The sequence below is a fragment of the Cordyceps fumosorosea genome (assembly GCF_001636725.1).
Source record: "Cordyceps fumosorosea ARSEF 2679 chromosome Unknown scaffold_1, whole genome shotgun sequence".
Taxonomy (NCBI): domain Eukaryota; kingdom Fungi; phylum Ascomycota; class Sordariomycetes; order Hypocreales; family Cordycipitaceae; genus Cordyceps; species Cordyceps fumosorosea.
Window position 1 is genome coordinate 1530247 of NW_017387301.1, and position 24557 is coordinate 1554803.

The 24557-nt window shown below is 54.8% G+C and overlaps 9 protein-coding genes across 9 annotated transcripts; 5 read left to right on the forward strand and 4 right to left on the reverse strand.

Annotated features, from left to right (window-relative positions):
• Positions 1-353: 353 nt before the first annotated feature.
• ISF_00499 (Lethal giant larvae (Lgl)-lik) lies at positions 354-3399 on the forward strand (the record flags this gene model as incomplete). Its single annotated transcript, XM_018844106.1, has 2 exons — positions 354-513; positions 575-3399. 2 exons carry the CDS (start codon positions 354-356, stop codon positions 3397-3399), a joined length of 2985 nt encoding a protein of 994 aa, XP_018708556.1.
• A 796-nt stretch (positions 3400-4195) lies between these two features.
• Positions 4196-5299, forward strand: ISF_00500 (hypothetical protein; the record flags this gene model as incomplete). The annotated part of the gene is made up of 1 exon (XM_018844107.1): positions 4196-5299. The coding sequence occupies one exon, from the start codon at positions 4196-4198 to the stop codon at positions 5297-5299; it is 1104 nt and encodes a 367-aa protein (XP_018708557.1).
• Positions 5300-5407: 108 nt separating this feature from the next.
• Positions 5408-6361, reverse strand: ISF_00501 (Cadmium resistance transporter; the record flags this gene model as incomplete). Its single annotated transcript, XM_018844108.1, has 1 exon — positions 5408-6361. One exon carries the CDS (start codon positions 6359-6361, stop codon positions 5408-5410), a length of 954 nt encoding a protein of 317 aa, XP_018708558.1.
• Positions 6362-7096: 735 nt separating this feature from the next.
• Positions 7097-8472, reverse strand: ISF_00502 (Sodium/calcium exchanger membrane region; the record flags this gene model as incomplete). The annotated part of the gene is made up of 3 exons (XM_018844109.1): positions 7097-7145; positions 7201-7922; positions 8122-8472. The coding sequence occupies 3 exons, from the start codon at positions 8470-8472 to the stop codon at positions 7097-7099; spliced, it is 1122 nt and encodes a 373-aa protein (XP_018708559.1).
• A 488-nt stretch (positions 8473-8960) lies between these two features.
• On the forward strand, positions 8961-10601 carry ISF_00503 (vacuolar calcium ion transporter /H(+) exchanger; the record flags this gene model as incomplete). Its single annotated transcript, XM_018844110.1, has 3 exons — positions 8961-9383; positions 9468-10435; positions 10493-10601. The coding sequence occupies 3 exons, from the start codon at positions 8961-8963 to the stop codon at positions 10599-10601; spliced, it is 1500 nt and encodes a 499-aa protein (XP_018708560.1).
• Positions 10602-10713: 112 nt separating this feature from the next.
• Positions 10714-11947, reverse strand: ISF_00504 (Calcium/proton exchanger superfamily; the record flags this gene model as incomplete). The annotated part of the gene is made up of 2 exons (XM_018844111.1): positions 10714-11634; positions 11693-11947. The coding sequence occupies 2 exons, from the start codon at positions 11945-11947 to the stop codon at positions 10714-10716; spliced, it is 1176 nt and encodes a 391-aa protein (XP_018708561.1).
• A 3577-nt stretch (positions 11948-15524) lies between these two features.
• On the forward strand, positions 15525-15945 carry ISF_00505 (hypothetical protein; the record flags this gene model as incomplete). The annotated part of the gene is made up of 2 exons (XM_018844112.1): positions 15525-15703; positions 15777-15945. The coding sequence occupies 2 exons, from the start codon at positions 15525-15527 to the stop codon at positions 15943-15945; spliced, it is 348 nt and encodes a 115-aa protein (XP_018708562.1).
• A 3115-nt stretch (positions 15946-19060) lies between these two features.
• On the forward strand, positions 19061-19607 carry ISF_00506 (hypothetical protein; the record flags this gene model as incomplete). Its single annotated transcript, XM_018844113.1, has 2 exons — positions 19061-19146; positions 19199-19607. 2 exons carry the CDS (start codon positions 19061-19063, stop codon positions 19605-19607), a joined length of 495 nt encoding a protein of 164 aa, XP_018708563.1.
• A 585-nt stretch (positions 19608-20192) lies between these two features.
• Positions 20193-21662, reverse strand: ISF_00507 (Fungal specific transcription factor; the record flags this gene model as incomplete). Its single annotated transcript, XM_018844114.1, has 1 exon — positions 20193-21662. The coding sequence occupies one exon, from the start codon at positions 21660-21662 to the stop codon at positions 20193-20195; it is 1470 nt and encodes a 489-aa protein (XP_018708564.1).
• Positions 21663-24557: the final 2895 nt, after the last annotated feature.

Consider the following 24557-nt stretch of genomic DNA (forward strand, 5'->3'; position numbering starts at 1 on the left):
GAAATTTTGCGTTGTGCAATGGTCCAGGATGATGCGTGGTGAGAACGGCGAGGGACTTGATGACAAAATTGGCGGAAGGTGGCGGTGGAGGACATTAGCTAGCCAGCGATTCCCATAGCTATATCAATGGAAAAAAATCAGTAGCGAGTTTTGAAGGGATATACGATATGCTGTGATTGTAATGTAGGCGTTTAGGAATGACGACTGGCTGGTTATGATGTGTGTATTGGAAGTTGTTTGCACAGCCATGAAGTGGTGCTGGCTGCCCCACCAGGAAGCAGGTAGAGGAGCGTGTCACTGCCTAGTAGAGCTTGGCAGGAAACTTTGATCCTGCATCTCCTTCAAACGGCATCATGGCGGGGTATCTACGAGGAAAGCAGGCGGGCATTCAGAATGACCTGTCTGCCAGCATTCGGCCAGAGCTGTTCACGCCCGACTACCAAGCCCGATATGGCATCAACTCTCAGATCAGGTGCAGTAGAGGCGCTCCCACATGCTCCGACACGCAGGCTGGTGGGCGAGAAGGGCCTTGCTAACTTGCCATGTCCAATTAGCTGTTTTGCATACGACCCAGTCCAGTCCTTGATGGCCATCGGTACGAGCGAAAGCAAGTTTGGCGCGGGAAGAATATATGTATTTGGCCAGCGCCGGGTGCAAAAGGTGCTGCAGCCGCCGCGAGCCACCTCGTTCCGGAAGCTGCACTTCTCGGCCAACCACATTGTTAGCCTGGACAACAAGAACGAGCTCGGGCTATGGGATCTCAACACCGGCGCCCGGGTTGGTGCGCAGGTGGTGGCCGGGACTGTCGCAGCCCTGGTGGTTGATCCGATGCTGGACTGGGCCTTTATCGGTCTACAGAATGGCGACGTCATGGCGTACGATCTGGATCGCCACTCTCTTTCGCGCTCCTTCCGGCTACCCAATTTTTGGCGGGAGAGGGATGCTGGTGCGCGAGCCGTGACCCTGGTTTGCATGGCGATGCATCCTCGCGACGTGGGCAAGCTCCTCATCGGCTACACGCACGGCGCCGTGGTATACTCGTTCAAGCAGAACAAAGCGGTACAATACTTTGAATACGTCGTTCCGCGCGGAGCTCCTGGAGGAAACGGTGCCAACATGGATGCGATTCGCAAACCACGACTTACACATGCTTTGTGGCACCCCTCGGGCACCTTTATTCTGACGGCACATGACGACGGCAGTCTAGTTTTCTGGGACTTGAAGGAGTCCAAAGTCATTCTCTCCCGAACTCTCACGGCTATTGGGATCGAAGTGCCGTCGTCTGCCCCTACCCAGCCGGTTTTCGTTGAACCATACACCAGAATCGCATGGTGCTGCAAGGACAACTGCGACGATTCCGGTCTTCTCATCGCTGGCGGACACCCCTCCACGTCAAGCGAAAACGGCCTTACCTTTATCGATCTTGGTATTACCCCGGTCTACGCGACATCGTCTTGGCAATCCCTCGCAAGCTACTTCCACGGTAAACGTAGTATCCCATTGGCGCTGCCCCCAGCGGCACAAGCAGTCGATTTCCTCCTGATCCCACGCTCCTCTCCACACTTCAATGGCGCACAGGATCCGATCGCCATCCTTGCTCTGCTTAGTGCAGGGGAACTTATCACTCTGAGCTTCCCATCCGGCTACCCTATCAGTCCAACGAACCAACTCCACCCATCGACATTTTTTGTGCATCCATTCATCACCAAAATAAACGTTTCAAGCCTAGGGCGGCCTCGCTGGCTGTCCATGATTGAAAAACGAGATCAGGGCGACCCGGTTCTCAAGGGCGGTGCGGAAGGCGCTCGACCTCGCAAGCGCTTCGAGGAGAGGACTATTATCCAAGCAGCCCACGCCGATAGCATAGTTCGCATCTGGGATTCGGGCCATGCGGACGAGATCGAAAATGCCCAGCCTATTCAGGTTGATATTGCTCGCGCACTTGATCGCTACGATGATGTTGACATCTCGTGCATGAGCATGGCAAGCAATACTGGTGAATTCGCCGTCGGCACTAGAACGGGCGAGGCCATCGTCTTCCGATGGGGAAAGAATCGATTCCATGGAAAGACTGAATCGCCCCCCATTGACCCCAATCCTAAGGGCTTGTCTGACATCAGCTCTCGGGCTGAGCCAAACCTCAAGGAGGGCCTGCAGCCTTTTGTTCTGTATGAGATGATGATGGGGCCAATCACGGCAGTCAAGGTCTCTGACGTGGGCTTCGTTGCAGTGGGATCCGAGCTGGGCTTCCTCACCATTATCGATCTTCGCGGTCCGCAAATAATATATCAGGCCCCCATGACCGATTTTGCCAAGCAAGAAAAGCGTGGCTCGCTTTTTAAAGGCCACAGTCGCTCTGAATCTGCGCCTCAGAAGGAGTGGCCCGTTGTCATGGAGTTCGGAGTCATGACCCTTGATGAGGACAAGTACTCTAGCATATGCTGCTTCCTTGGCACCAATCTTGGCAAGGTCATCACATTCAAGCTTCTTCCCGCGGCGAATGGCACGTATTCTGTCCAGCTCGCTGGTGTGGTGGTCCTTGATAGCAAAGTCATCTCGCTCAACGCCATCGAGGTCAATACCGGTAGCCCTGCTGCGGCCACTGGACAAACCGTCGCTGGTCTACGTGAGGGAAAGCAAGTGAATGGCGCGGTCGTTGCCGTTACGCAGACGGAAATACGCATCTTCCACCCCGCCAACTCCAAGGGTGCGTCCAAAGAATTCGATGGTTTGCTTTGCGACGCAGCGTCTGTTGCAGAGCTGGAGCTGCAAGGCTACGCGATCGTCGCAGTGTTTGGCGACCGGTCTGCGCGCGCCTTCTCCATTCCCGCGATGAAAGAAATTGGCAGGGCCGAACTGCCCACTCTGGACCCTACTAGACTCACCGGAACAGTAGTCACGCAGACGGGTGATGTATTTGCTTGGGCTGGCCCCAGTGAGCTAGAAGTGATTCATGTCTGGGGTACTGGAAAGGCACTGGAAGAGTCCCCCGATGTGCTGATAAACCCAAAACTCGACTGCCCTCCCCGTCCAACGATATCCAATATGCAGTGGATCTCTGGAACGCAGTACGTATCGGTTCTCGATCTCGACATCCTCGTCGGCGGCACCGACCGGCCGCCGAGCAAGCGCATGCTGGAGGCCGCGGCAGCCGAGCAGCGGGCTGCCCGGCAAGGGGGTGCTGCTGCGGTAGGCGCTGCAGCGGGAGGTGCACAGGAGGGCTGGGGCTCGTACTTGTCCCGGCAGCTCGCGGAGCGGACGGAGAAGCTGAACATAATGGGGGACAGCATGGACAATTTGCAGGTGCAGAGCCAGGGCTGGGCAGACGATGTCAACAAGTTTATGGGGAAGCAGAAGCGTGGACTGGTCATGGGGGCTCTCAAGAGCAAGTTCTTCTAAGACTGACCGAATTGCGACAGAGTTTTAGACATGAAGAGAAATTTACTGAAGTTGAACGCCGAAAAGCGGGCGACAAATGCGATTATTATACATTCGAAAAACTGACTTGCTGAAAGCTCACAGTAATGCAAAGTTGATGCGATACTGTGGATGGATGTCTGGTCAATCATCACCCCATCGTCGCACTGCTCCAAGAACTGATGGCGATGATGAAGTGACTATGGGTAAGACCGTCTCCAATTCCATGTCGATGTTTTCGTTTCCCACCTGCGTGGCTTCCAGGGAACGCCCTTTACAAAGCAAGAGTCCAGGTATCCATCTACATACAGTACTGTACACACATACATGCAACCGCGGACCGCGGGTAGTGACTTGTCCGCCTTTGCATTTGGCGATCGGTGCTTCCCTCAGCGGCATGCCTTTTCTTTCATCTCTGATTCGGGGAGGCTCATGAAGTAACCGTCCAAAAACGCCAACGTCAACAAGCCCCCCCCTTTTTTTTCTTCTCTTCTTTTACTGGGCGCGTTTCGATGGTGCAAAGTCCCCGCGGTGATGATCAGCGGTGGGTGTGTCCGTCTGCACGTTCAGGGATTCATTGCACTGCCGAGAAAAGCGACATCCGATGTCTCTCATGTTCCCTGCAAGTGCCGCATCTCAACAATTTAGGCGGCCCATCCATCCATGATAAGGCATCGACAAAACGAACTGCTCTTTTCTTTCCTTTTTTTTTATCCCCCCTTCGCCTCCCCATAATAAACCCAAAGACGCTTTTTCTGCCTTTGCCCATGCTTCCCCGATGTGGGAGTTCATCTACTCCATCAGCATCGCCCTCTACCTCGTCGGCAACTACGTAGAGTGGAGGGACAGCATCTTCACCCTCGTCTACGACGCCTCCTCGCTGTGGCTGTGGCTGTCCTCCCGTCGGCAGATCGGCGACGGCGGTGCATCTTTCTCGTCGTCGCGGGCGACGACGAGGAAGCGGGCGCTGGCGGACCACCACAACTCGACGGCCATGTGGACGCCTCCCGGCTCGTCCGAGATGAAGCTGCGGACCAGGGCGCTGTTCGCGCTCGGCCCCGTCGCCGCGCTGCCCTACCGGACCTACCAGGGGACTCAGGTGCACAGCCACCTGCGGTACATGACCGGCCTCCCGCCGCCCGCGTCCTCGCCCGAGGCGCTCGTCTCCATGAGCCTGCACACGCCGCTCTCCTTTGCCCGGGTCGTCCGCGACTTTGTCGCCCTCAAGTGCAGCGAGAACGGAAGCGGCGGTGACCACGACGGGCACCGGTTCTTCGTCTTCCACCCGGACACCGCCTGGGTGGGCGCCTTCCAGCGGCTGCACGACGTCGAGGGCCCGCTGCCGCCCGAGTTCGCGGGCGTCGCGCACAACCTGTTCGTGCTCGCGCGCTGGATGCTGTGCGAGCGCGTCGCGCTGGTCCAGGCGCTGGGCGACGACGCCGGCCGCCGTGTGCGCTTCCACGTGCTCGTCCCGACCACGGAGACGCTCGTCGTCCCGCAGCCGTTCTGCCTGGTCGAGGCGCTGCTGCCGCTGACCATCGAGGGGCCCATCAGCAAGGGACATCCGCTGGTGTGGTTCGCCGTCGCCGCCGCCGGGTCGTCCACGGCGGCGCCGATCATGCGAGACGTCGGCGCGATCCCGCCGCCGTGCCCCGAGGTGGCCGAGGGCAAGGCCTTCGTCGCCATGTGTCTGCTCTGGATAGCGGCCTCTCCTCTGCTCCTGGCCGTCTGCAAGATGCTCTGCTTCGCGCAGCTGCCGTTCTACGTGGCGCTCGCCATGTCGCTGCTGTTTCACGGCTTTGCGCTGAATCTGACACTCTGGCTGAAGCGGCATGTGTGCGAGTATTATATGCGAGAAGACGCCCCCATGATGCTTGGGTAGGTTTGATTGGCGCGAAAAGTAACGAACTGTCACCGAGGGGACGGGGGGGGGAGGAGTAGTAGCGATTAGCGGGATGTGTACAAGTTTTGATTGCTACATACGCGCGCATCAAGGCGGCATTCGTCCTTTCTCGTCTTCTGTCAGTATCGTGCTGGCCAGTGACGTGTCTGCTGTAGTAGGCTTTTCAGGCGTTTGGTTCGAGTCGTGACCAGCCTGCGTCCCTTCCGTCGACGGCTCTGGTTCGCGCTCTGCAAGTTCGGTAGAGGCGCCGCCGCCGTTCTCCTCCGGAGATTGCGCAGCGGTCTCCTTTTGCCTCCTCCTCCTCCTCCACTGAATGGCAAACATGATGGCGATAGATAGTAGCAGGAATCCCGTCGTGCTGAGCGCGAGGATCAGCCGGCCGGGATGTGACGGGAGTCGTCTGTTGATGTGGTCTATTGACCACGGATAGCAGTGTGACTTGACAATAACAAAAACACCCAGGCCCATGTACAGGAAGGGGATGAACTTTTCCGCGTATTTTTGCGCCATCATTAGGACGTGTCGCTGCTTCATGATGAGCCAGGCTGCGAGGCACCAGACGCCGACGCCGATGTAGAAGACCACGACGTAGACTGCGATTTCGGCGCCGCGCGTCTGCGAAAAGAGCGGGATGTAGGTGCCGATGTTGTCGCCTCCGTTGATGAGCGTGATTGTGCTGACCTTGAGAATGATTTTCAGGCGCGTCCCGTTGGTCATGTGCAGCTGCTCATCGTCCTCGTCGTCGTCGTCGGCACCGCGCGACAGAACGACGTCAATCAGCGCCCAGAAACCGAGCAGCATGGGCAGGAAGCCGAGGAAGCCGATGGGCTCGGACGGCAGGGCGAGGGAGATGCCGAAGCCGATCATACTGATGACGGTGATGGCGGTGAAGCCGGCGTACTGGCCGAGGGTGATGTTGAGCGGCGACATGCGCTTGTTGGTGGCCGACTCGGCGTAGAAGGTGACGAGCACGAATATGTCGTCGATGTTGGTGGCGGCGAAGGCGCCGCACGCCGTGCCAATGGCCTCGCCGATATGCATAGCCAAGAGACACACTATCGCGCAGCAGCCCAAGCCGCGGGATGTCGATAAGTGTGAAGTTGTTTGAAGAGCAAGGAAGCGAATTGTCTGGGGAGCCAAAGGGGGCCGACCAGAAATCAGTCAGTGGCTTATTATTAGCTGCCAGATGGTGGCTGAGCGAAAGCGCGGGCCGCCACTAGTTAGTTAGAGGTGCCTTGCCAGTTAAGTTAGTACAAGGGTCACTAGACACTAATAAGACAGCCTATCCGGACAAAATTATCTTGCTTCGCCGCAGTCGCTGAGAATTCACTGTGTGTAATGCGATTATCCCCACAGTAAACTCTGAGCCTGTCATCTGTAATTCGTAGTTCACTTTCTATAGATCAATACAACGCAAGAGCGCAGTAGTTATTATAGGTACAGAGCATTGTGTCATGCTGCGCTTGGGGTTTGGGGACCTTCCTTCGGCGCGTGTAACCTACTGCTGCGGCGAAGGTGTTTCTCTGACTTTTAAAGGGGTGGATTTTTGAAACGTGCTTTACTTACGAGACGAAGATGGGCGGGGAATTTATCAACTCTGTCGCAGTTTCTTTTTCCTTGATAGCATGGCGGCAACTACACCTCGTAGAAAAACTCAGGGCAGAGATTGGGCCACTGGTTAGGCCGCGACACCTGCGTATCTCTATAATTGCGCAGAAAACATTTTCTTTCGCCTATTTATTCGTGTAGCTGCCCGGTTCTCGCATCAATCCCACCTCAGGCGTCGTCCGGATGGACGAAGAAGGCGATGCCAATGATTGTATACCTAAGAGAGCATCAATATTATGTTCTAGAGTCATCATCATCAGTTCAGCACTTACGTTGCAACTAGCAGCATGCCCTCAAAGTAATTGGTTTTCCCTCCGCGCACCAAGCAACTGACCACAAGAGTCGACATGGTGAGAACAATGGTCTCAAAAGTGTCAAACTGCAGGGACATGTCGCGGCCGATGATCCAACCGACAATCACCAGGAACGGGGTGACAAAGAGGGAGATTTGGAGCGTCGCGCCGACAATGACAGAGATGGCCAGGTTAATGCGACCCGTCTGCGACCACTGCACCGTTCCAACAAAGCAGCCCGCGTTGCCGACGATCGGGACGATGATGAGGCCGATGAAGCTGCGGCTGACGCCGAGCGCCTCGATGACGCCGTCGATGCTGCTGATGAGCGCGTCGGAGCTCGCGCCGATCCCGAGGGTAGCAAGGATGAGCACCACGCAGCTCGACGCCGCGTGCAGCTTCTTGCTGTCGTCGCTCTCCTCCTCGGCGAAGAGGTCCGCGTGCGTGACGGATTGGAAGTACACGTACAAGATGTAGAAGATGAGGAGAATGACCGAGGTGCTGCGTGAGAGGGTCAGGATGTAGTCGGCAGGGCCACCATCGGTGCTCTCGGTCAGGAGGTCGCCGGCGCGCAGTGCCGAGGGGAGGATGAGGGACGTGCATGAAATCACCATGAGCGATGTGAGGATGCCCGCCACGTCAACGTTGATGTGCACTATCTGCTTGTCCTGGCCGGCAAGATAAAAGGCGGAGCCGAGGATCTAGGGGAGGTTTTAGTATTGACGACGATAGTTGAGCATGTTTGACGCACCAACAAGATGGATGACAGGATACTTCCTATCATACTCGACTGCACAATGCCAATCTCCCCCTCTTTTAGTGCGCTGATGCCAACCTAAAAGCGATGATGAGCGATGAGCGATGAGGCACGCAAAAGCTGCAGCAACATTCACCACCTACAATCATTTCCACCGCGTTTCCAAACGTGGCGTTGATCAGGCCTCCCGCAACGGAGCCGACAATGGCCGCCAGTTGCTCCGTGGAGAATGTGAGGATGGAGGCCAAGGGCAGCATGGCGAGGAAGTTGAGCACGAACACGGCCCATCCCGGAAAGCCCCAGTCGTCGCCATACAGCCCGAGCGGCAGGCAGACAAGCAGGACGTTGGTGACGCTGCACCGCAGCGTGGCCTTGGTGGCGTAAACGAGCTCGTCCATGACCGCAGTGATGGCGCTTTTGGGGGCACGGCCCGCCGCCAGCAGCGGCGTGGTGTCCGCGGCCACGTCTTCCGAGATGCGATGACGGGAGTCCATGGGTGGCGAGGAGGGCGGGAGATGCCGTCCGAATTGGCGATCAACGAGAAAGGGGGGCGCCAAGGAAGGGAAGCATCGGACGCTAACTAGGTAGGCGGTTGAGGCAATAGAGTTGGGGCCGTAAGCGGGCGGGTTTGTTCGTTGTGGGATGGAACCTCGCAGTTTTAGTTGTTGTCCTGCCAGGCAGGTCTGATGAGCAAACAAAGAAGAAGGCGCAGCAGCATCAAGGCTGTGGCTTACCTGGTGACGTTAGGTAATACCACTCACTAGATTGGGTACCGGACAACGCACACATCAATCCGTGCGTTCTACCTGCTATGCAGCAGGCAAAGTTAGTTGGTAACTACTTATTTCTCAACGCGTACCGCACGCATTTCCAAAGTTGGCCGAGATTTCTTGGCATTCAAAGCGCTTTCGCAGGTTCCCATCGCTCGCCCGCCCCAAACGCCGCCGCCTTCCGCCGCCAGCGCCGCCAAAACCCAGCCGCCATGTCCACGTCATCCACCGCGTCCTCCTCCTCCGCTTCCCCCTCGCACCGGCGCGCCTCCTCCGTCGACGGCCCGTCGTCAAACCCCGACGATGATCGCGCCGCCCGACGACGGCGGCTCAGCAGCAGCGGCAGTGGGGGGCAGCCGAAGCCGCTGCGGCGCTCCGACACGCTGGGCCAGCTCGCCGCGATCCTGAGCGACGACTACATCGGCGAGAGCAAGCCGCTGCTGCTCGCCGTGCCCGTGGCCGTTGCCGTGTCGCTGGTGCCGCGCGTGCCCGCCGCGCTCGTCTTCCTCCTCAACGGCGCGGCCATGGTGCCGCTGGCGGCGCTCAACATCCTCATAGTCCTCACCCTGACCAAGAATGCGCGAGCGTGGGGCGGGCTCTTCCGTGCCATCGGGGGGAATTCGACAGAATTCATCGTGAGTTTATCTTTTTTTTTTCTTCCTTTTTTTTCTCGCAACATATCGCCTGTTTGGTCTGCTAACCACAAGCTTGATAACTAGATTAGCGCCGTGGCGTTGACCTACGGCGAGAGCGCCCTCGTCCAGCAAACCATGATTGGCATCATAGTAAATTACGCGCTTCTTGTAAGGGAGAACCCCCACAGAAGAGTCCCTACGAATGACATTACGAATGGCATTACTCACACAAAAGGGATGCAGGTCCTCGGTGGCAGCTTTCTCCATGCCAGCTACGGCAAAAAGGATGCCGTGTTCAGCAAGTCGAGAACCAGCATCATGTCCTCCCTCGTCATGGTCACGTCCTTTTGCCTCGTCATCCCCACCGTCATGTCCCTCACGACCAGCGCCGAGGGCCTCGACTCGCCCGAGGCCATCGACCGCGGCATCCTCAACCTCTCCCACATGACCGCCACCGCCCTCGTCCTCCTCTTCTTCACCTACCTGTCCTTCCGCTTCGTTACCCACGGTCAGTTCTTCCCCGTGAACCCGGGCGCCGCCCAGTTCAACCCCGACAGCCGCACCAACACTCAGCTCGGCCCGAAGCCGCCAGCCGCCGCCGCCGCCGTCGGCCCCTCCGCGCTGGGCGTCGGTCTCCTCGGCAGCTTGGGCTGCACCGTCGTCTGCGCCGCCTTCTTGCTGCGTAGCATGGACGCGGCCGCGCAGAGCTTGCGCATCACCAAGACCTTCATCGCGTTCGTTGTCTTGCCGCTTCTGGTCAGCTCGGCCAAATCGGTGAGCATCATCCGCCACGCCCGGCCCGAGGAGGCCGGTGGCAGCACGTACATGAGCCGCTTAGACTTTGCCATCCGTTCTGTCATGACCAACGTTCTCGACACGTTGCTCTTCAATATTCCGCTGCTCGTCTTCGTCGCCTGGGGACTCAACCAGCCCATGGTGCTCGTGTTCGGTCTGTTCGACGCGGTCGTCTTTGTTCTCTCCGTCACCATCATGACATTTCTTATTCGCTACGGCAAGACTACATACTTCGAGGGCTGCATGCTCATGGGAACGTATGTGTCTTTTGTTCCTAAACTTTTTACCCAACATTTTCTAACTTTCTATTCTAGATACCTCTCTATGGGCATTGTCTTTTTCGTTCGGCCTGATGTTGCGCATACCATCAGGCCAACGCAAGAGTTTATCCTGCAAGGCTCTCCTCAAGCCAGCGGGTTGTGATTAATGAAACGGTTCGACAAAATAGGCAGTAGCAATAATGGCATATCTGGATATATAGAAAAGGTCTGGGTTAGTATTTGAGATGCATGGTCGTATGAATAGACCCGTAAACTTACACGCAGAGAAACATCATGCCGTGAAGATAGGTGTATTGCCGATCTTGCAGAACCTGGTTGACCAGTACAATGGCGAAAAGCAGGACACAAGTCTGTGACATTTCGAAATAGAGGTCCATTTTGCTGCCAATAATCCACCCAATGACGACAAGCGCGGGCAGCACAAAGAGGGCAATCTGCAGGATGCTGCCCACGATTACCGCGATGGCAAAGTCAATCTTGTGCTTCTTGGCCGCCGCCAGGACTTGCGTCATCTCGGAGGCGTTGCTCGCGAGCGGGATGATGACCAAGGCGATGAACGTCTGGCTGACCTGGAACGCCTTGACAATCTCGCCGAGTCTCTGCATGATGTTGTAGGTGCACCCGGCGATGACGAGCGAGCTGAGAGCCAGCGTGAGGATGACGATGGACACGTCTTGCATGGAGGGCGTGCCGTCCAGGTCTGTGCCGCTTTCGCAGTCCCTCGCAGTAGCAACATCGTGCGCCGGCGCAGAAGCATCAACGAGGTCGTCGGTGCGGTCGGAGCCGTTGCCGTCGTCGTCTTCGTCGGACTGGTCGTCAAAGAGAGAACGGTGCGTCTTGTGCTGAAAGTACAGGTAGACAACGTAGACGAGCAGCAGGACGATGCTCGTCGCGCGGCTAAAGGAGACGATGCGCTGCCTCATGCCGGAGCCCTTGCCGTCGGCGTGGGGGATGGCCGCGTACAGGGCGGTGGGCAGTACCATGGCCATGGAGGCGACGAGCATCAGCGAGGACAACGAGTCGACCAGGGCCGAGTTGACCACGATGACGCCCTTGGAGCGGGCGCCGACGATGATGCAGATTCCCTGGACGAGCAGGATGTCGTTGAGGATGCTGCCCATCATTGCCGACTGCGCGGCGCTCACATTGTTTTGCGTGATGGCGAGAAGGCCAACCTACATACGGTCAGTCATGAATCAGACGGAGAGACAGAGGGGGGAGGGGGCTGCAGACTATGAGCTCAACGGTGTTGCCAAGCGACGCATTCACCAGTCCGCCGATCAAGCCTCCCCAACGATCGCTGAGTTTGTCGGACGCATCCGAGATCAGGCTGGAGAGCGGGATGATGGCGAGGAAGTTGTAGAGGAAGAGCGCGACGGGGTTCCAGGACCAGGCCGCGGCGGCGAACCCCAGGGGCGCGCACACGAGCAGCAGGTTGAGGCCGATGCATCTGCGCGCCTGGCGCAGCAAGCTCAGTAAGCGCGGCATCATCTGCTTCTTGTCTCTCCCGGACCGCGTCGTGAGAAGGGGCACGCTAGATTGCGGGCATCCAACGGCTCCCGGCAGCGTGGGGGCGAGGGGGAGGTTAATGACTCTTGTGTGGTGCGGGTGGCGGGTATGATGGGTCAAGATAGACTGAAGGTTGGGAAAGTAAGAAAGGGGAACGTGGAAATGCAAATCTGCTTGGCGGAAAACGCCAAGCGTTGAAACGTCGCTTGATTTGAGGATGGATGGTCGATGGTTTGACAAAGAGATGAGATTTCCAGGCAAACAGGTTCCCTAGCCAGGTGAGGCTGTGCACAAAAAAGAGCCATGATGACAGGCTGCATCAGCCACTACCTCGGCGGCTAATAGTAATGCAGCCCCAATGCCCGCATAGGTAGGTACACTGATTTGTGCCAAAGAAAGTTATTGAAGTGTCAATTATTAATTCGCACAATATGAATGATCCGCTCTGCTTGTCAATATCCCGCTGGCTCTTGAAAGTTTCTGGATGCTCCCGAAATCTACCCTGAACAAACTCCAGGGCAAAATTTGCATCAGCGGGACTGGTTCTACAAAAAAAAAGTAATACAGGTGTGCAAAGAGGACGCAAAACTGTTTGATGAATGACTTTCGATACATCAAGGGGGAAGATTATGGACAACATGAGCCTCGGAGTCGTCTCCGTAGAGTATGACAGCTACCCTGTACTCCGAATAATCTGGTTCTACATTAGCCAACCTTTGCAACTCTTCACTCTCATCTGAGACCAAGTCCCTATTATTGTTCGTAGCAGTTGCCAAACAGGTAGACCATGTGAAGTGTCTTGGATGAAAAGATTTGTCCCCATCGGATGCGTGACTAACTGGACGGTATGCACGGGACAACTTCGCAAGCCAGTTACGGAATTCCTTCACGTACACTAAAATATATGCATTAAACATGTATAGATATGCTATATGCGTTCTATTGACCCTTATACCTTGTGAACATTGCTTTTGAGAAGTTCACTTGCATCTCAGCCTCGAATCCCTGCGAGTTGCCTCTCCAACCACGTCGCCACTTGCAGAGCGCCGCCCGCCGGGGTGTATATAAACGGCCATCCTCACATGTGCTAATTTCTTCTTCTTTTCTTCTTTAGCTCAAACCATCATTCGTCTACTTGTGCTGCTATTGCGTTTTCAAGCTTAAACCTTCCCCATTCCTTAGCCCTGTTCCAGTTCGCTGCCATGACCGACGCGAAAGCGAGCAACAAATGCCGTGCCGGGTAAGTTTTTGAACTCAAATTGCTTTGGACGCCTCATATTGAAACGAGAAATCATCTTGTTTGCAGGGTTGGAGATGTTGGAAGGATCAGTTTACACTCCTCTACAGAAACCCTTATCCTCGGCCAGCCGAAGTGAGCAACACCCTTTCCCACCCCGTTGTTTATTCACCGCGGTGTCATCGATTGCCATCCAGCGCTGACCTTTAGCCCCCTATAGGAGCTGCACTGGAAATAATAGAGCTTACGAGAAGAAAAGACTGGGCCTGCTCCGTGCCGAGGAACTATACGGCGTTGACGCTCCAGCTCCTGGTGTGATACAGAGACTGGTGCGGCAGTGACTACACTTAGTCACTGTCACTGAAGGGACTCAGGCTCCTCTTTTGTCGTTTTTATCTTGTACATAGCTTAAAAATATTTTGACTAAGAGACTTGGATCATCTTTTTTTCTAGAGAATATTCGCTGGTCCGTGAAAGTTCACTCCATTGTCGGCGTGGCCCAACCTGGTGACACGCCACGTACAAAGGATGAGAATGAGAATCCCAAATGTTGTTGCTCGTTGGCATACCCCTGTCTGCAGGGACGTCAGAGCGTCATTTTCAACGCCATCTCCATCTGCAGACGAGCTATCATTTTCGGTTGGAGGCTTGCCGTGGGCGGCACTTGACAGGGCTTGACAGGTATCTTAGCCAAAATCCCTAAAAGAGGAAAGATGTCCAAGGGATATGGAGTACAAGGTACATAAGAGAGGTAAGATACCCAAGATACCTAGGGGAGGTAGGATATCCAAGATGCTCAAGAGAGGTGAGATGGCTAACAGGTAACAAATACATGTCGCCCACCAACTGTACTTGCCGTCTGACGCTATCCACCCTTGTAGCCTGTTGAGGGGCACTCGTCCCGACAGTTTGGGACTTGGGACCGGGTCCAGGGACGGGAACCGGGGGAGGGCGGGAACAAGCTGTCAAGTGCGCAAGATCCAGCCAACAGGAAACGACGGAGGCAAGACTCCGAGGGGCTTTTTGCTTAAAAAATGAGACGCCCGAGATCTCCACCAGAGCCGACCAGCTGGGCCAAGCCACCAGCCTTCTCGGGGGATGCGACAGTAAGGGGCACGGGGGCAAGGGGAAGGAGAATTCGACACCGTGACCACGTTGCTGGCGTGGGGGTTTTTTCCCGTCCCTGACCCTGTCGTCGGCTGGGGCGCTTTCACTGAAAAAAAGACAACCCCATGTTATTTTCCAGATAGCCGGGTCGAAGGTCCGTGGAGAAGAAGAAACGAGTGCATGGGTGCGGGCCACATGTCTCTCTTGGCGACGCCGACGAGCCTATTATAGAGGAACAATCAGAGAAAGCTGAAAAAGAGCCTGTATGGGCTTTTTTTTTTTTTTTTTTTTTTAAGAAAACCCCTTTTGGACATGCATGGAGTCGCTACTGCTGCAAAACTTGACTGTCAGACCAAGGCCCAAGACCCAAGGCAGCAGCAGCAAAGGGAACTCGACCCAGTGAGGGGGGTGTGGTTCCCGAAGAAGGCGAACCACGGAGAAGCTCACGTCGATGGGTGTAGATGCTCGGTTGCCACAGACGGCAGAGCAGTTGGTCGGCTCTTCCAGGCGTTTGCGCTCGACGCGGTGGCCTATGCGAAGCCTTTGCGGACCGCATGCGCACCGATTGCTGCCAGACGGGGGTCGCCCAAAAGGCAGCGAGCATCTTTTAAATTGAATAGAGTAATGAGGAATGGAGTGAAAGAAGAAGAAATAAAAAAAAAAGTCGACTGCGATGTTGGGCTGATGGCTGCCGGCTGGTTGAGGCAATGGCTTTCTCGTTGGTGTTGTCGGGCACCAAGATCTTCTTTTCTTGTGTTGCAGCAGCGGCTTGGAAGCTCAACTTGAGGTTGCTTCCGGCGCACTACAAAATGAAGGTCGTGCCCTGCCGATGGACGATTGAGGTTTGCCTTGATCATCCTGCTCTTTGCACTACACTGTGTCTAGCTGTTACGAAAACTTTCCGTTTGCTGCTCCCTTGGTTGGCCCTGATCAACACTGCACCTGCATGACCCCTCCTCTCATACCAATATGGCCCCAAGCAAGAGCGACGACCGCAAGACCGGTGAAAAGACAAGCAATAATAAGCAGAAAGGCGAGTATCGCACTCGTGATAAAATCGACTGGTGAGTTGAGACTCGTTCATGTGCCGCTCCAGTTTGCTGATCAGGTCGTCGATGATGCAGCAGCAGCAGCAGCAGCTCCAGCTCCAGCAGCAGCCAGGACGCCAAGCTGAGCGCTTCCGTTACCTCGAACAGCAGCCACGATACCAAGATGACCGAGTCCGTCACCTCGAACGGCAGCCAGGACGTCAGGATGGCCTCTTCCTTTGCCTCCTACGCCAGCAGTCAGGATTCCAGGACGACCGGGTCCTACACCTCCTCCAGCAGCAGCCAGGATGCCAGGATGGGCGCCTCCCACACCTCGATGGAAGTGTCGGACGGGCGGGGAGAGTACGTTCACAATCTCTCTACACTGTCATTGCATTTTCCCTTTAGCGTTTTGCTAACCAACCTTGCTTGCTAGGACGAGGACCTTGACGGAGGCGGCCGCGGCGGAGAGACGCGAGATGCGTCGCCATGCGACGGAGAGGTTTGCTGGAGGAACCACGGGCACGGCGTTTCGTCGGCTCAAGGATACCAACCCTTACACGAACCAGAAGCCGTTCTCCGGCGTTTCCGAGAGGAAGCGTTGAAAGTAGAGCGGCGCCAAGTACATACTGGCTGAGCGCTGCTCCGAGGAGGACTGCAACTGTCCGCTACCGGTTGATTTGATCATTTATACCTTGCGGTCCTCAATTTCATTGCATTACAGGATGGGTTCTGGAATACTAGCTTTTCTCCAGTGTTTTAATACTATGATATGAATTGCCGCCCGTGACAAACAAAAAGGAATCAAAATTGACTCCCACATAGAGCCGGTTTGGAGCTGCGACAATATTGCTTCCACGCCGCAACGTCACAGCAAAAGCATTCTTTTCTTTTTTCAAAAAAAAAATTTAAATAAAAAGGAAGAAAAAGTCAAAGTCATGTTGGCTCTATCTATAGCCCGTGTTCGCTTGGGCACAGTCGCCTTGCCTGCCCCCAACTTCATAGCCGCCTTTTGCGGCGCACGCCTACAAGGTCCCGCGGGCACCGATGGCAACTCGACCACATCTCCCTTTAGTTACCTATTGGTTAGGTACCGAGTGGCAAAACGCAGTCAAGACACATCGCTGCCATCCGACCATCACATGGCGCCCGGCCTCGGTTGGGCGAAAGATGGATGTCGCGACGCCGTCAAAGACGCCGGGACAACGGCTGTCCCGGCCCAACGAGGCAGCAGCGGACCGTCGACGACGGGGGCCACCGGCCCAGGGAAGGGCGGCAGTTGCCGGTCAGGCAAAGGCTGGTGGACAGGTGTATAGGTTGGCATGCGCAGCCGAAGACAGCAGCAAAAGGGACATAGGATAAGTCGCTGCGCGCCCCCCCCCCCCCCCCCCCCCCCGAGGGGAGGAGGAGAATTCGGGCAATGCACGGCCACCACGTGCCCGCGCAGAGCAGAAGCAAGGGAGACAAGGGCGGGACCTACGAATTCTACATGTATACCCATACCAGCGGGTAAGCATTTAATATGTGTTCTTGTCGGTGGGTGCCGTGTTGCCTGATTGTATCGTAAGATGCCTTGCCGCTTGTTGGGGGCGAATAAATCATGACGCTGACCAAAGCCGAGCAAGTTCACGTCGTATTCTGAAGTTCACCTTCCGACGTGATCCGACGCCGGATAAATACAGCACACAGTGGTACGGTGCCTGGCACGCCCCGTTGTCGGGACGCAGCCTGGTCACGCCGGCGAGCTTGTCGTTGCATCAGATGACCCTCAAATACACAGACACACAGACACAGACACAGACAGACAGACAGACACACACACACACACACACACACACACATCATATACATACATGTGGGTGTGAATGGGCGGCTTCGCAGCCCAAGGCGACGTGGGATGGCAGTTTCTTCTGGCTGCGAAGCCGGCAGCATGGCGAGTGAAAAAGGTCTCGAACAAGGCACCGCGCGGGCCGAGTGTGGTGCGGTCAACTTTTATTCCAGGCTTCTTACTTACATGTGTACTTTGCACAAGTTGGCGCGGGGAGAGGTGGCTCGAATGTGTACATAAAAAGCAAAGTATGGAGTATGCATAAGAATAAAAGCAGACACAAGTTCCCTCCTTCCCTTCCCTTCCCTTACCTTCCCTTCCCTTCCCTCTTTCCTCTTCAAGTAAAAGCTGAATCCAATCGCGGGGTTGCCTGAGCAAACAACAAAACCATCTGGCGAGAAAAGAAAAGTCTTTCCATCCAGGCACAGCACAGCACAGCACAGCACAGCACAGCACAGCACAGCACAGCATTCTTGCCTCATCATGTGCAAGACAAGGCAACGCACGCAGCCTTCTCTCCCATCCCGAGTCCACATAATGGGCTTTCGGGAAACCCGCCACGGCTTTCCTGTTGGGCAGCGAACAAGGCTGGGCTGGGACCTCGTGCTTCCCCGGGGCTGGATGGAGTCTTCTTGGTGCCCCAGAGACGGCTCAGCAGCAGCAGCGGTCGCAAGGCTGACAGCCAATGACGCCTAGATATAAAAAGAAAATGCAGGTATTTTCTTTCCGCATCCCCGCATTGCTTGTATGCCTACCTACCTACCTACCTACCTACCTACCTACCTCCCTACCTACCTACCTCCCTACCTCCCTACCTATCTACATACCTCGTTGTCGTCCGAGGTTCCGTCGGGTGCCTTGCAGCATGTGGGCTCGCGCGCTGCGGTGCGGTCTTGGGCGAGCCGCAATGCAAGGGATATCCCTCAAGAGAAGAGAGTCCAATTTGGCAACTGATTGATTGCTGCGACTTGGGCAGCAAACGTCTCACCCTCTACTTGGCAAGTATGGTAGTAGGTACCGGGTCGAGCCCAAGAGAACCGCGCCTCCTCTCTTCGAGAAGCATCCATCCCGTCCGCCTTGGGCTTGGCTGGCCGATGATGGCTTTCACGTCCACCCTGTTGTTGCCTGGGCCGCCACTCAATGCACTCCACGATGATGATCAACTTGGCGGTAGCTTATGTAACTTATCGACGATGCATGTTGCACATACACCCTTCCTAAAGTGGACGCCGAACCAGGTGGGTGGTCGCGATTGGGCTTCCCTCATTCATCGACATGTAAGCGGTCTTCGCACCCGGCACCCGTATCTGCAAGCTTGTGTCTGCAAGCTGTCATTTGTCGTCACTTGTCCCCTTGTCCCTTTCCCCTTTCAGAATTCGTCCAATCAACTGAGTGCCCAACACAAAAAATGTCCCTGCTTACACGCGCTTCCCATTGCGTCCACAAGGTTAGGTCGGCCATGGCAATGTTCAGGCTTGGAAATGCCGTTTTGTTAAATAGGGCACCAATGCACGCACACCCCCAGCTTGTGTAACCTCACCCAAGAGCCCCCGGGGGAAGAGTGATGTATTTCATGTACTTCAACAGAAGAAGGCAAGAAGGGGCAACATCGCTCCTTCACCCCAGCACCGTGTCGAGGCAGAATCATATATATAAATAGTCTTCAACTTCACCCACGTTGCCAGGGGGCCTCAACCGTCCATCTGTATGCCGCCGCCCTCTTCTACACCTTTGTTTCTACGCATGGCAGACACGCTTTGCATGTCAGTCCATTTCCTGTACCTTCACCTCCTCATGCCACTCTGTACATTGCCATCGCCGTCACCATCGTGTATTTTTATATGACAATACACAGTAGCAATATACATCCCATCATCACGCATTAGACCAACATGCCGCCAAGTGTGTCGTCCTCTTCGTCCGCATCATCCTCGTCCTCCTCGCCGTCCCTCCTAGTCCATCCGCCCTCTCCAAACCTGTAAGCCCCCCCCCCCCCCCCCCCCGTTGCTTCTAACTTTTGCCTTGGATAGGAGCTCTGCCTGCGTTACGCTGCAAGCAGCAGCATCGTCAGCCTCGCCTGCGGATCCTTGTCCAGCTGAGGAAGCCTCCCGTTCAGGTGCGTTGTCTCAAGCAGCACCCTCAGCTTCGCCTGCTGATCCTCCTCCGCCGAATGAGGGAGCCTCCGGTCCGGGTGCGTTGTCGTGGCTGTCGTGGCTGCCTGCGCCGGATGGCGATAGGGACGAGGAGATTGCGGCGTGGAGAGACTCCGGGCCGAGACACCTACGCCTCCTCTGCTGCGACGACGAGGGCGACGACGACAAAGAAGGTGACGATGACAAAGAAGACGACGAGAAAGCGTCCAAGGCCGAATCAGGCCCAGAAGTGAGGGATGAGAGTGGTAATAGTAATGAAGATAGCAGCACCGTCCCTGAAGCTTGATGAATGGCTAGCCTAGCAATTTGCCTACCTGTGATTCTTTTTCGCTGCCTCTTTTCCCGTCGTCTTCTTTCCTCATCTTCTCTTTCCTCTTCTCTTCTTTCTCCTTCCCTTCTTTCCCCTTCTCTTCTTTCCCCTTCTCTTCTTTTCTTCTTCTTATGATTCTTTCGTTTTCTTTATTCTCTGCTTCTTTTGCTTACGGTTCTTCCGTTTCTCCCTTCTCTTCTTTGCCTTTCCTATCCTTCATCGTCTACAGATCGCAGGTTGGCACTGACCGTGGTAGCCTTGCACCATCACATGACGATGCAGATGATAGAAATTGAAACCTTAGGGATTGTCTTGGCGAGGACTATTCAGCATTTGGTCTTCTCGCACCTTAGTCAATTGAACACTTCTGAACTAACGCCCGTCCATGATTTCTTCCCCATATTGATCCTAAAACAGCAAAATGAACAACGAAAAGATGAAAAAGGAAAAGAAAAGCGCCAGACATGTGGGTATACAATTACTTAGAAAATTCATCCAAATCGTGTACAGCATTTCAAAGACAGAGCACAGAAAATGGCTCCAAACGACATCGCGAATTCGTCAACCATTTTGGTTGGGCACGAAATTGAGATCCAAGCTTTGGTAGTTCCAAAGAGCCGCCAATTCGCCCAGTTGCTCAGCCGAGAAAATATCACAAGGTATCTGTGCGTACGAGTCGCGCGGAGTGGGTGGCATGTATGGATTTGGCGGTGCGGGCATCAGAACTGTATCTGCGGCTGCTTGCACAGCCTGTGGCATGGCATATGTTGCGTCATATCCGGTATTCGGCATCTGATACCCTCTCGACACGTCCAAGAATCCAGGCCCATAGGCAGGGGAGGTACTAGAGATGCTCTGGGCCACTCCACCGCTTCCAACAGGCGAAACTGAAAAAGTGTCGAAGTCGTCAGCGCTTCCCACGTCGCTGGAGCCGACAGAAGCATCGCCGTGCTGGAAAAATGGCGGTGTGAGTGATTCTTCGGCTGCTCTAGCGCGCTTGTGATGGTGGTTGGGCATCTTCGGGGGAGGATACGGATTTTCGATGCGTTTCGCTAGCTTTGACAATATCTCATATGACGTCTTCGCGGTGCGCGTTTCGGTTGCCAAGCGCTCGAGCATGGATCTAGCAGACTCGATGGCAATGAGAATTTCCTGTCGGCTTGAGATATAACAGTCTTCGTCGTGCAGAATGACGGAGCAGAGGACCGCCGCGGTGTCGAAGATGGAGAACAGAGCCCAATGGAACCTGGCATCTTTGGGATATAAGAACTCAAAGAACCTGGACAAGGCCGACATGAGTTTCAATGTATACGCGATACCATCGTCGCGTATCCTTAAGTCATCGCGGTGCGAGTTTGCCGTCATTCGTCTTGCCATGTAAGCGCGCAAAGGATCCAACAACATGGAATATGCCATGGTATGTAAGTAGTGGCGATGGAGGGTGACCCAGGTCTGTTTGGAGTCGATTGACGTGTCGGGATTGTCAAGATTGTACACTTGCGGAAATTTGTTCATCCACGTGAGAATGACGCCCGTGTACTGGTCAATCTGAGCTGGGGATGTAACTTCTCGTGGGGAGCCAAAGCGGCTTGCCAGCTCGGCAATAACCTCGGACTGGAGCTTCACATGTAGCAAGGGTGAAGGCGAATAGCTTTCCAATGTGAGAGCAGGGAGCGATACCTTGCACTCGGAGCGATCAATGAGCTTTGGTCGAGATAAGAGGGCAGATATTTGCCAGTCCCAGGTATCCAAGACGCACCATAGACGCCTACGCATTTCAAAGTCAAATTCAGATATTGAGCCGGCGAGTTGGTCCTGGTGCATGCCCAGTGCTTGGGCTTCGCGGATCGCAGTGCTGAGGGCATGCCAGGATTCAACAAAGCGTGCCTCTGACTTGTACCAGTAGCTAGAGTGTAAAAGGTGTTGTACGTTGAGGATGTGGTTGCTGCTGATGGGGATCACAGAGTGGAGTTCGCGGGCGGCGTTGTGGTATCTGTTGGAGAGGCGATAGACAGGCTCGCCGAGCTCCATTTCCAGCTTTCTCTTCAAGCCCGGGTCTGTATATTGAGTCGAGCAAGCGCATACCATGAGCAAGAGGCAGGTCCATTGCAGACCAAGTGGTTGGGAGGCGAAGCGGGCCATCCACCACTCGCGATATTCTTGCAAAAAGGACGGCGGGTAAATAATATAGTAATGATAATTAACGCGGGAGAGGAAGTTTTGCACTAGTGAGTCTGTCGCGCAGCTGTTAATTTTGTTGCATTTAGAAAACAACGGCAATTTGTCTGTTGCCGAGCATGCGGAACTTGCCTGTTGTCATGCGGGCAGGAAGCACTTGTAGTGCGCGCTCCAGTTGGTGGCAATTGGAAGCAGCTACATGGTGCTGTTTCGCGGCAGGCTTTGGCTTTTTCTAATCAAGGCACGAGACGAGTTTAGCCAAGAATGCAGCGGAGAAGGTGGTAGCGTCGAGTTGGTGACGGAGAATGGGTGGTCAGTCTTACCTCGGGTTGAACTTCGAGGTTGGTGAAGAAGTGTGCACCACCGTAGCCGATGGCCGCGAAGTCTTCTGTATCATCATCATCGGAGCTGGAATCGAGGTGCTCGTCCCGATTTCGGTTACGTTTCCGGTTTCCGCTGGCGGGTGTTCGTTCCGAGGATCCAGCGGCAGCGGTGGCCTGGGAGAAGCGACAGCGATCGGCGACTTTGCGTTTCTGGCAGTGATTGCAGGGCCATTGGCGATTGCACTGGCTCAATGTTAGTGGATTTCTTGTTGCAAACGGGTTGACTGGTAGAGAGGATGAGGAAGCGGAAAAGATGGCCTGTGGTTGCGCAGAGAATGAGAAACGAGGGTAGGATTCGGAGTGGACGTGCCTTCTGCTTGCGCCGCTGGCATTCGGTACAGGCAGAGCGGGCCTGACTATTATCCTCGACGTTGGCGTCCATTTATGACGCGGGATATGAAGAGTGTAGCAGCATGCCCGTGTGCTGCGCGATTGAGAGAGAATGCGGTTCGTGGGCGGAAAAGAAGCCGGAGAGGGCGAGAGCGGACGAGGGGTGGTGAGAGTGAGTAGGTAACGTAGTGAGTAGGTAGTCGTCGAAGTCCGAAGGTAGAGAGAGCATAATAAGACGTTGAAAAGAGATGGAGCTGGGCGGGTAGGTCGCGGGGGGGCAGCGGGGGCTGTCGGGCGGGTTCCTTGACGAATTACTGGGAGACGGAGCTGTCAGCAGCTTTTCAGGGTTCCGGCAGGATCGAAGGGGGCCACAGGGCGTTGAGGCGCTGTAATATTACATGGTGGGTTGATGTGCGGACTTTTGGGTCCCTCGAGAGTCATGGAGGGGACGGGCCTGTGGTGCCTACATACATACATACATGCTTATGTACATACATACTGTACATACATACATACGGTAGCCCCTGGGTTGAACTTGGAGGCAAGAGGGGCATCGCGATGAACAAGGATGCCTGGCTGAACGACAGCGACAGCCGTTTTACCGTTTTGCAAGGTGCAAAGTAGGCAATAACCTGCGAAGAGCGTGCAACTGCTACGAGGAAACGGCGTAGATGCTTCTCAGTGCTCTGCAAAGCCTTTGTACATACATAGCTACTTGGCAGGTTCAAGCAGCTTAGAACAGCATTGCTGAGGCTGCGTTTGCGATTCCTCACCTACATATCTTGCAGTTATTAAAGCAGTTAAAAGGGTCCACTCGTTTTTGGCTGGATCCGTGACAAATAACTTTAGTACAGATTCCCGTATTTGTAACTAGGCACTACTAAAAGGTAAGGCACCGCAGAGACCTCCCTACCTATTGAGGTGGCTCGTACCAAATGTGCGCACAACGCATGCGAGTCAGCCCAAATAAACGACAAGAAAGAAAAACGATAAAAATAAAAACGACAAAAAATAAAAACGACGAAGGGAAGAAGACCCATAATTAAAAAATCAGGCCGCTCTCTTTCTCCTCTCCTGCAATGCGAGAAATGCAAAAACTGCACTGTTGCTATGTACATATGTATGTACTGTAGCCACAGCCAATTGAGGGGCAGGAGGGGCTAACGGCCAGCCCATGTTGCCTTGCTGCCGCCACTTGCTGCACCTAATCACCCAGAATTGTGGTCATTAATGACAAGGAGCCTTGGCCATCCACGTTCGTAAATGAAAACAAGAAATAGCTAGCATATCGCTACTCATGAACGGTTTTCTTGCTCACAGCGCTAGCTACCTACCTCGGCGCTAAAAGTTAGTCTATAACAAGAGGTATGTATGTAAGTTGTATGTACCTACATACATACATATGTACATACATACATACATATGTACATACATACATACTAGTAGCTAGCAACCGGCGAGGCCACAGTGCCCCGCCTCCACTACCCATCAAGTACTAGGACTCGCAGGGACGGCTCTGGCACAGAGTCAATGTAACAACAGGTTGCGATCAACGGCCAGTCGGGAAATAACAGACTTATTGTTGGATTTTCTTCTTTGCTTTGCAGCTCGTCATATTCATACCCATGCTCATTTGCCTAGGACCGTTCAGAGCTCTCGGTGTACAAGTATGATGGATGCTTTTGCTCTCGCTTCCAGCAGCAGTACTTGTATGGTAGCCCGAAGACTCAGAACCCAGCAACACCGTTGAGCTGGGCAAGCCGCCTTGCCCATCCGCCTCTCGCTTGTTCACAAATCGAAATATCAATTTACCTTTCTCGGCCGGGTGCATGCATGCATGCGCCCAACCGCTAGCGTGGCCAAGCCGGCGCGGCCAGAAACTCAGACAAATGCCACCCCATGCCATGCCTGCCCTGGTCCAGAACTTTTTCATCTTCATTCTGCGACTGGAGCCCGAGCCTCTTCCTGGTCAGGCTCCAGAAAAAACAAACGGTAATTCGTAATGTGAAAGGCCATGTCCGCTTACAGAATGTTC